This window comes from Tachyglossus aculeatus, chromosome 16, assembly GCF_015852505.1.
Source record: "Tachyglossus aculeatus isolate mTacAcu1 chromosome 16, mTacAcu1.pri, whole genome shotgun sequence".
In the NCBI taxonomy this organism is placed as follows: Eukaryota; Metazoa; Chordata; class Mammalia; order Monotremata; family Tachyglossidae; genus Tachyglossus; species Tachyglossus aculeatus.
Window position 1 is genome coordinate 48,320,924 of NC_052081.1, and position 11,413 is coordinate 48,332,336.

Genomic DNA, 11,413 nt, shown 5'->3' on the forward strand with positions numbered 1-11,413 from the left:
CATGCCGGCCACCCCCCGCCCCGAGGGCGTCCTGCGGCCGCCCTTTGCTGGGTGCTCCGGGAGCGGGGCCCGCCGTTCGGGCAGGCGGCCAGGCTGGGTCTGAGGCAAGGACGGGGCGGGAGCGGGGACCGGACGCCGCGGTTCTCCTGGAGCGCCGTCCGGTGCCTGAGGGGACCCAGCCCGCGTGGCACGGCTGAGGAGAAAGTGGGTTTCGGCCAGATAGAAAGGAGCGTGTATTGGGGGGAGGGATGGAGAGTTGGGGAGGGACGGAAGGCTGGTGCCACCCCCCGAGGATCCACCAGCAGCCGTGCGGGCGTGGAGGGCGGCCGGCCGGCTCCTCGCCCGCCCCGGACACTCCTGACCCCGCCGTCCGGTCCCGGTCCTTCCGGACTCCCGAGACGGTGCCTCCGTTCGGCCCACCACGGCCTCTACGGCTCCTCGTCTTCCCGTTCCGGCGGCTGCAGGTATTTCTCCTGGACGGCCAGCGTGCTGGGGCCCCGGTCAAGGACGGTGCGGCGGTGCTCGCGGGACAACCCACCGCCCGGGCCGCCGCCCCGCCGGGGGACCCCCGCCTCCCCGCCGGCCGCCCGGGGTCCCGTCGGGGCACGAAGGATACGAGGAGAAGTGGAAATCTGCCCCCATGGCGGTGGACATCATGGCTTCCAGGCTGCGCTGCTCCTGGGCCCCAAAGCCGTAACCGTTGGCTTTGTCCACGGCCTGCAGGACCCGCCGGATGCTCTCCTTGTCCTGTGGAGGTGGGTGGGACGACGGACACCCTCCCTCAGGCGCGGGCCGAGGCGTCCCAGCCTCGTCGTCCCCCTCGGCTTTGGGAAGCTGGGGAGCCGGGGGTGCCCCCGTCCCGGCCTCCAAGGGGCCGGGGTGCTACCTGGATGTTGAGGGGGATGAAGGAAACCAGGCTGTAGTCCTCGATCAACTGCACCAGCTTCTCGTTGAGGCGGCGGTAACGTCGGAAGAAAGGGTCGGAGGCCAAGTGGTCGACGAGGTAGGAGAGATCCAGGACCTCGGTGTAGTAATCCAGGTTAAAGGCTGCGGGGGGACGGGGGAAAATAATAATAATAATCATGGCATTTATTAAGCGCTTACTATGTGCAAAGCACTGTTCTAAGCGCTGGGGAAGTTACAAGGTGATCAGGTTGTCCCACTGGGGGTCAACAGTCTTAATGCCCACTTTGCAGATGAGGTAACTGAGGCCCAGAGAAGTGACTGGCCCAAAGTCACACAGCTGACGCTTAGTGGAGCGGGGATTTGAACCCATGACCTCCGACTCCAAAGCCCCTGCTCTTTCCACTGAGCCACGCTGCTTCTCTATGGGGAATTGCCCCGTCCCGCCAGCCCGGCGCGGTGCCACCCGACGAGACGGGGACCCTCGCCCACTCCCCACGAAGCCCGGCCCCCGTAGACCCATCCCGCCTCCCCCAAGCCTGGAGGTCGGGGTCACCGTGGCCACCCACCGCCGTCCGCCCCAAGCCGAAGCCTCGGCCTTCTCCGGCCCCGCTCTCTGCCCGTCCCGCGGGGCCCCCGGGGGCCGATCCGGCCTCACCCAGCTTCCCGTACTGCTCGATGAGGTCCATCTTGGACAGGAGGTTGACGTGGGGCAGCTCCACGTGCAGCATGGTGGCCAGCGAGGTGCAGAGGACGGAGATGAACTTGGCCGGGTCCGTGCAGTAGTGGGAGTCCACCAGGTGGACGGCGGCCAGCTGTGGGGGCGGCAGGCGGGGGTGGGCCCGTGAGGGCTGCCGAAGGGGACCAGGGGAAGCCGCACGGCCCAGAGGAGAGCGCGGCTCTGCCGGGTGACCCTGGGCGAGCCACTTCGCTTCTCTGGGCCTCAGTTCCCTCCCTCATCAGGAAAACGGGGATTAAGAATAATAACGATGGCATTTACTAAGCGCTTACTATGGGCAAAGCACTGTTCGAAGCGCCGGGGAGGTTACAAGGTGATCGGGTTGGGCCACGGGGGGTCACAGATGAGGGAACTGAGGCACAGAGAAGTGACTTGCCCAAAGCCACCCAGCTGACAGTTGGCAGAGCGGGGATTTGAACCCATGACATCTGACCCCAGACTGAGCCCCTTCCTTCCTTTCCCCCCGTCCCCCTCTCCATCCCCCCATCTTACCTCCTTCCCTTCCCCACAGCACCCATATATATGTATATATGCTTGTACATATTTATTTAACTTGTACATATCTATTCTACTTTTATTTTGTTAGTATGTTTGGTTTTGTTCTCTGTCTCCCCCTTTCAGACTGTGAGCCCACTGTTGGGTAGGGACTGTCTCTATATGTTGCCAGTTTGTACTTCCCAAGCGCTTAGTACAGTGCTCTGCACATAGTAAGCGCTCAATAAATACGATTGATGATGATGATGACTCCAAAGCCTGTGCTCTTTCCAAGGAGCCACGCTGCTTCTTTAAGACCGTGAGCCCCACGTGGGGCAGGAACTGCGTCCACCCCGGCGCTTACAACGATGCTCGCTCGGCACACGGCGCTCAACAAATACCGTTGTTAGGATGGACTGAACGCTCAGTACGGTACCCTGCACACGGTAAGTGCTCAATTCATTCATTCAATCGTATCTCTTGAGCGCTTACCGTGTGCAGGGCACTGTACTAAGCGCTTGGATAGTGCAAGTTGGCAGCATATAGAGACGGTACCTACCCAACAACGGGCTCACGGTCTAGATCAATCAATCAATCAATCAATATAAATAAATAAATATGATCAATTGACAGTGAGCAGCTGAATGGGCAGCAAGGGCCCCTCTGCCTGGCGGCGAAACTCGTCACCCGCGTTTCTTTATGGTGTTTGTTAAGCGCTTTATTACGTGCCAGGCACTGTAGTAAGCACTGGGGTAGATCCAAGCTAATCATCATCATCATCATCAATTGTATTTATTGAGCGCTTACTATGTGCAGAGCACTGTACTAAGCGCTTGGGAAGTACAAATTGGCAACATGTAGAGACAGTCCCTAACCAACAGCGGGCTCACAGTCTAAAAGGGGGAGACAGAGAACAAAACCAAACATACTAACAAAATAAATAGAATAGATATGTACAAGTAAAATAAATAAATAGAGTAATAAATAATCAGGTTGGATCCAGTCCCTGTCCCACTCGGGGCTCACGGTCTTAGCCCCCATTTTACAGATGAGGAAACTGAGGCACAAAGAAGTGAAGTGAGTTGCCCCAGGTCGTCCGGCAGACAAGTGGGGGAGGCGACATTAGAACCCAGATCCTTCCTTTAGGCTCGTGCTCTGTACACGAGGGGGCTCAGTTGGGCTTTTTTAAAAATGGAGTCTGTTAAGTGCTATGTGCCAAGCACTGTACTAAGCGCTGGGGTAATAATAATAATAATGATGGCATTTATTAAGCGCTTACTACGTGCAAAGCACTGTGGTAGACACGAGCTAATGAGGTTGGACGCAGTTCCCGTCCCACGTGGGGCTCTCGGCCAGTCGGTCAATCGTATTTACTGAGCGCTGGGTGCAGAGTTCTGTAATAATAATAATAATGGCATTTATTAAGCGCTTACTATGTGCAAAGCACTGTTCTAAGCGCTGGGGAGGTTACAGGGTGATCAGGTTGTCCCACGGGGGGCTCACAGTCTTAATCCCCATTTTACAGATGAGGTAACTGAGGCCCAGAGAAGTGAAGTGACTTGCCCAAAGTCACACAGCTGGCAACTGGCGGAGCCAGGATTTGTATTAGGCATTTGGGAAAGTACAATACAACAATATAGTAATAATAATAATGGCATTTAGGCACTCACTATGTGCAAAGCACTGTTCTAAGTGCTAGGGGGATACAAGGTGATCAGGTTGTCCCACGTGGGGCTCACAGTCTTCATCCCCATTTTCCAGATGAGGGAACTGAGGCACAGAGAAGTGAAGTGGCTTGCCCAAGGTCACACAGCAGACAAGTGGCAGAGCTGGGATTCGAACCCTTGACCTTTGTCTCCCAAGCCCGGGCTCTTTCCACTGAGCCACGCAGACTCCCCGCCCACAATGAGCTTCCAGTCTAAAGACTCTAGACTTTTACGATCTAGAGTCTCAATCCCCATTTTACAGGTGAGGTAACTGCGGCACAGAGAAGTGATCAATCAATCAATCGTATTTATTGAGCGCTTACTGTGTGCAGAGCACTGTACTAAGTGCTTGGGAAGTACAAGTTGGCAACATACAGAGACGGTCCCTACCCAACAGTGGGCTCACAGTGTGGGGTGGGGGAGTGTTGATGATGATGGTAAGGAACTGAGTATATAGTACTCAGTATATAGTACTAGTATATAGTATAGGTACTATACTATAGGTACCTATAGTATAGGTATAGTATATAGTACTATAGTAACAGCGCTTACTATTATATGTCAAGCGCTGTTCTTAGTGCCGGGGTAGGTGAGTTAATCAGGTTGAACCCAGTCCCTGTCCCCCGTGGGGCTCTGTCTTAATGCCCATTTCCCGGATGAGGCCACTGAAGCCCAGAGAAGTGAAGTGACTTGCCCAAGCTGTCACAGCAGACAAGTGGCGTTGCTGGGACTTGAACCCAGGTCCTTCTCACAGGCCCAGGCTCTCTATCCTCTAAGCCACACAGCTTCTCCTCAAGTGACAACTTGTACTTCCCAAGCGCTTAGTACAGTGCTCTGCACACGGTAAGCGCTCAATAACTACGATTGAAAGTGACTTGCATACGGTCGCGCGGCAAAGTGGCGCCTTCCCTGACTTGCTCCCTTTGCTCTTCGCCCCCTCTCCCTGCCCTACGGAACATATGGGTCTGCTGTGTGACCTTGGGCAAGTCATTTAACTTCCCTCTGCCTCAGTTCCCTCGTCTGTAAAATGGGGATTAAGACCGGGAGCCCCACGTGGGACATCTTCTAGACTGTGAGCCCACTGTTGGGTAAGGACCTGTATATATGTATAGCACCTGTATATATGTTTGTACATATTTATTACTCTATTTTATTTGTACATATCTATTCTATTTATTTTATTTTGTTAGTATGTTTGGTTTTGTTCTCTGTCTCCCCCTTTTAGACTGTGAGCCCTCTGTTGGGTAGGGACCGTCTCTATATGCTGCCAATTTGTACTTCCCAAGCGCTTAGTACAGTGCTCTGCACATAGTAAGCGCTCAATACATACGATTGATGATGATGATGATAGGGACCGTCTCTATATGTTGCCAATTTGTACTTCCCAAGCACTTAGTACAGTGCTCTGCACATAGTAAGCGCTCAATAAATACGATTGATGATGATGATAGGGACCGTCTCTCTATGTTGCCAGCTTGTACAGCCCAAGCGCTTAGTCCAGTGCTCTGCACACAGTAAGCGCTCAATAAATACGACTGAATGAATGAATGAACCTTGATTACCTTCACTCGATTGTATTTATTGAGCTCTTACTGTGTGCAGAGCACCGGACTAAGCGCTTGGAAAGTACAATTCGGCAACGGATAGAGACGATCCCTACCCACCAATGGGCTCATATAGTCTAGAAGATCTACCCCTGTATCTATCGCGGCGCTTAGCACGTAGTAAGTGCCGAACAAATGCCGTCATCATCATCATTATTATTATTATATCTGTGATTTTACTTATTTATAGTGATGCCTATTCACCTGTATTGATGTCGGTCTCCCCCACCTCTAGACCGTGAGCTCGTTGCGGGCAGGGACCGTCACTCTTTATTGCCGCAGCATACTTTCCCAGGCGCTTAGTATGGTGCTCTGCGCGTAGCACGGCTTAGTGGAAAGAACCTGGGCTTGGGAGTCGGAGGTCACGGGTTCTAATTCCCGCTCTTCCACTTGTGAGCTGTGTGACTTTGGGCAAATCGCTTAACTTCTCTGGGCCTCGGTTCCCTCATCTGTAAAAGGGTGGGGGGGAGAATTAAGGCTGTGAGCTCCACATGGGACAACCTGATAATCTGATAAGCCCACTGTTGGGTAGGGACTGTCTCTATATGTTACCAACTTGTACTTCCCAAGCGCTTAGTACAGTGCTCTGCACACAGTAAGCGCTCAATAAATACGATTGATTGACTGTATCTTCCCCAGGGCTTAAAACAGTGCTTGGCACATAGTAAGTGCTTAACAAACACCATCATTATTACTATGATGATGATGATTATGGTGCTCTGTGGGCAGTAAGCGCTTACTAAATACGATGGAATGAACTATTCATTCATTCATTCATTCAATCAATCGTATTTGTTGAGCGCTTACTGTGTGCAGAGCACTGTACTAAGCGCTTGGGAAGTCCAGGTTGGCAACATATAGAGACGGTCCCTACCCAACGGCGGGCGCACAGTCTAGAAGGGGGAGACAGACAACAAAACAAATTAACAAAATAAAGTAAATAGAATAAATATGTACAAATAAAATAAATAGAGTAATAAATACTGTATTAGACGGCAGACTCCCAGGCCTGTGTTCTAACCACTGAAGCCATGGCGCTTCTTGGACCTTCCGGGGGGTGAGAAGTCAGAGGGAGGGAAGGCCCGGGGCAGGCTGAGGGGAGGGAGCGTGGCTCAGTGGAAAGAGCCCGGGCTTTGGAGTCAGAGGTCATGGGTTCAAATCCCACCAATTGTCAGCTGTGTGACTTTGGGCAAGCCATTTAACTTCTCTGGGCCTCAGTCCCCTCATCTGTCAAATGGGGATGGAGACTGTGAGCCCCCAGCGGGACAACCTGATCACCTTATAACTTCCCCAGCGTTTAGAACAGTGCTTGGCACATAGTAAGCGCTTAGTAAATGCCGTCATTATTATTATAAAGTCACCCAGCTGACAAGTGGCGGAGCCGGGATTAGAACCCACGACCTCCGACCCCCAAGCCCGCGCTCTTCCCACCGAGCCATGCTGCTTCTCGGGCCTCATTTCCCTGATCTGGAAGATGATAATAATAATAATGATGGTATTTGTTAAGCACTTATTATATGCCAAGCACTGTTCTAAGTGCTGGGGGGATACAAGGTGATCAGGCTGTCCCATGGGGGACTGAGTCTTCACCCCCATTTGACAGATGAGGGAACTGAGGGCCAGAGAAGTGACTTGCCCAAGGTCACCCAGCTGACAAGTGGCAGAGCCGGGATTAGAACCCACGACCTCCGACCCCCAAGCCCGCACTCTTCCCACCGAGCCCTGCTGCTTCTCTGGTCCCTCAGGTCCCTCCTCTGGAAGATGGAAAGCAGCGTGGCTCGGTGGAAAGAGCCCGGGCTTTGGGGTCAGAGGTCATGGGTTCAAATCCCCGCTCCGCCAACTGTCAGCTGTGTGACTTTGGGCAAGCCACTTAACTTCTCTGGGCCTCAGTTCCCTCATCTGTAAAATGGGGATGAAGACTGTGAGCCCCAAGTGGGACAACCTGATCACCTTGTAGGCTCCCCCCGCCAGCACTTAGAACAGAGCTTTGCACATAGTAAGTGCTTAACAAATGCTATCATTAAGTCACAACTTCTCTGGGCCTCAATTCCCTCATCTGTAAAATGGGGATGAAGACTGTGAGCCCCAAGTGGGACAACCTGATCACTGTAGGCCCCGGCCCCAGCACTTAGAACAGAGCTTTGCACATAGTAAGCGCTTAACAAATGCTATTATCATTATTAAGTCACAACTTCTCTGGGCCTCAGTTCCCTCATCTGTAAAATGGGGATGAAGACTGTGAGCCCTCGCCCGTGGGACAACCTGATCACCTTGCAACCTCCCCAGTGCTCAGAACAGTGCTTGGCACATAGCGCTTAACAAATGCCATCATTCTTCTCTAGGCCTTAGTTATCTCATTTGTGAGCCCCCCGTGGGACAACCTGATCACCTTGTAACCTCCCCAGCGCTTAGAACAGTGCTTGGCACATAATAAGCGCTTAATAAATGCCATCAGTATTCTCTGGGCCTCAAGTTATCTCATCTGCAAGCCCCTGTGGGACAACCTGATCACCTTGTAACCTCTCCAGATTCTAGAACAGTGCCTTGCACATAGTAAGCGCTTAATAAATGCCATCATTCTTCTCTGGGCCTCAAGTGACCTCATCTGCTAGCCCCCTGTGGGAAAACCTGATCACCTTGTACCCCCCCCCAGCGCTTAAAACAGTGCTTTGCACATAGTAAGCGCTCAACAAATGCCATTACTAATATAAAGTCACTTCACTGGGCCTGTTATCTGTCCAAGGGGGATGAAGACTGTGAGGCCCCTGTGGGACCACCTGATCACCTTGTAACCTCTCCGGATTTAAGAACAGCGCTTTGCACATAGCAATCGGTTAAGCAATACCGCCACTATCGTTCTTATATCATTATATATCGATATATATATATATATATCTAGATCTAGATATCTATCTATATATATCTAGATATACATATATATATATATATATATATATCTCGTTATATAGCGCTCAGAACAGGGCTTGGCACATAGCAGTCGGTTAAGAACTACCACCACTATCGTTCTTATATCGTTATATATTGATATATATATATCTAGATCTAGATATCTATCTATATATATCGCGTTATATAGCACTCAGAACAGGGCTTGGCCCATAGCAATTGGTTACGAAATACCACCACTATCGTTCTTATATCATTATATATCGATATATATATCTACAGATATATATCTAGATATATCTATATCTCGTTATATAGCGCTCAGAACAGGGCTTGGCACATAGCAATTGGTTAAGAACTACCACCAATATCGTTCTTATATTGTTATATATCGATATATATATCTAGATCTAGATATATATCTATATATATCTATAGATATATATCTACCTATATATATATATATCTCGTTATATAGTGCTCAGAACAGGGCTTGGCACATAGCAATCGGTTAAGAACTACCACCACTATCGCTCTTATATCGTTATATATCGATATATACATCTAGATCTGGATATCTATCTATAGATATATAGATATCTATCTATAGATATATATAGATATCTAGATCTAGATATATCTAGATCTAGATATCTATCTATATATATCTAGACATATATATATATATATATATATATCTCGTTATATAGCGCTCAGAACAGGGCTTGGCACATAGCAGTCGGTGAAGAACTACCACCACTATCGTTCTTATATCGTTATTTATCGATATATATATATCTAGATCTAGATATATATCTATATATATCTAGATATATATCTAGATCTAGATATATATATATCTAGATATATATATCCCTATATATCTATCTATATCTATCTCGTTATATAGCGCTCAGAACAGGGCTTGGCACATAGCAATCGGTTAAGAACTACCACCACTATCGCTCATATATCGTTATATATATATATCGTTCTATATATATATATATCTGGCACACACACACATATATATATCGTTCTATATATATCCATCTCTCTATCTGGTTCTCTCTATGTGGTCCTCCCCGGTCTGTAGCGCTCTGAACAGGGCTTGGCACATAGCAATTGGTTAAGAACTACCACCACTATCGTTCTTATATCGTTATATATAGACATATATATATATATATCTAGATCTATATCTAGACATATATCTATATCTATCTATATATATCTAGACATATATCTAGATCTAGATCTATCTGGATCTAGATCTAGATCTATATCTCGTTATATAGCGCTCAGAACAGGGCTTGGCACATAGCCATCGGTGAAGAACTACCACCACTATTGCTCTTATATCGTTATATATATCTAGATCTAGATATATATCTGTATATATCTAGATATATATATCTATATACATCGTTATATAGCGCTCAGAACAGGGCTTGGCACATAGCAATCGGTTAAGAACTACCACCACTATCGTTCTTATATCGGTATATATAGACATATATATATATATATCTAGATCTAGATATATATCTAGACATATATCTAGATCTATCTATATCTAGATCTAGATCTATATATATATAGATAGATAGATAGATATCTCGTTATATAGCGCTCAGAACAGGGCTTGGCACATAGCAATCGGTTAAGAACTACCACCACTATCGTTCTTATATCGTTATATATAGACATATATATATATATATATCTAGATCTATATCTAGACATATATCTATATCTATCTATATATATCTAGACATATATCTAGATCTAGATCTATCTGGATCTAGATCTAGATCTATATCTCGTTATATAGCGCTCAGAACAGGGCTTGGCACATAGCCATCGGTGAAGAACTACCACCACTATTGCTCTTATATCGTTATATATATCTAGATCTAGATATATATCTGTATATATCTAGATATATATATCTATATACATCGTTATATAGCGCTCAGAACAGGACTTGGCACATAGCAATCGGTTAAGAACTACCACCACTATCGTTCTTATATCGGTATATATAGACATATATATATATATCTAGATCTAGATATATATCTAGACATATATCTAGATCTAGATCTATCTATATCTAGATCTATATATATATATATATATAGATAGATAGATATCTCGTTATATAGCGCTCAGAACAGGGCTTGGCACATAGCAATCGGTTAAGAACTACCACCACTATCGCTCATATATCGTTATATATATATCGTTATATATACACATGATGTATATATCTATATACATATATATATACACACACATATCTATCGTTCTATATATATATATATATATATCTCTCTCTATGTGGTGTCCCCCCCGGACTGGGCCCCCGGGAAGGGGCGGGGCGGGTCGGGGCGGCGCACCCTGAGGCCCCAGCCGGCCATTCGGGCGAAGACGTCCCTGAGGGCGCCGTGGTGGGTGCCCAGCTCCACCTGTCCCGGGCAGTCGAAGAGGAAGTAGTGTCCGGGGAGGGCGTCCAGGCGGGCCCGCAGCCAGGGCAGGTGGTCGCGGAGGTAGTCCATGCAGTAGAGCAGGCCGCCGTTGGGGCCCAGCCCCAGCGCGGCCATGACGTCGCCCAGGGCCACCAGCTGGCCCACGTCCACGGCGCACGGGTAGGGCGGGCCCTCGTTGGCCGGGTCCAGGTTCACCACCGACACCGGCCGGCCCAGGCCCGCCAGCGCCTCACGCACGCGCGCGCAGTAGCTGCTCTTGCCCGAGCCCGGGGGCCCCAGCACCGCCTGCCCGAACGCCCTCAGGGGGCGACCGGACGGGGCCGACGACATGGCGGGCCGCGACGGGACGGGCCTCCGCTCGGGCGAGGGGCGGAGGGCGGCGTCACTTCCGGTCCCCGCTCGGAGAAGGGACGGAGGGCGGCGTCACTTCCGGTCCCCGCTCGGAGAAGGGACGGAGGGCGGCGCCACTTCCGGTCCCCGCCGGGCCTCCGCTCGGAGGGGGGGGACAGAGGGCGACGTCACTTCCGGCCCCCGCTCTGAGGAGGGACAGAGGGCGACGCCACTTCCGGTCCCCGCGAGGCCTCCTTT

General features: G+C 49.6%; 1 protein-coding gene across 1 annotated transcript; it reads right to left on the reverse strand.

Moving 5' to 3' along the window:
• Positions 1-209: 209 nt before the first annotated feature.
• Positions 210-11,186, reverse strand: GPN2 (GPN-loop GTPase 2). The gene is made up of 5 exons (XM_038758007.1): positions 10,736-11,186; positions 1,562-1,718; positions 887-1,047; positions 617-747; positions 210-489 (listed from the first exon to the last, which is right to left on the reverse strand). Exons 1-5 carry the CDS (start codon positions 11,153-11,155, stop codon positions 429-431), a joined length of 930 nt encoding a protein of 309 aa, XP_038613935.1. The 5' UTR covers positions 11,156-11,186; the 3' UTR covers positions 210-428.
• Positions 11,187-11,413: the final 227 nt, after the last annotated feature.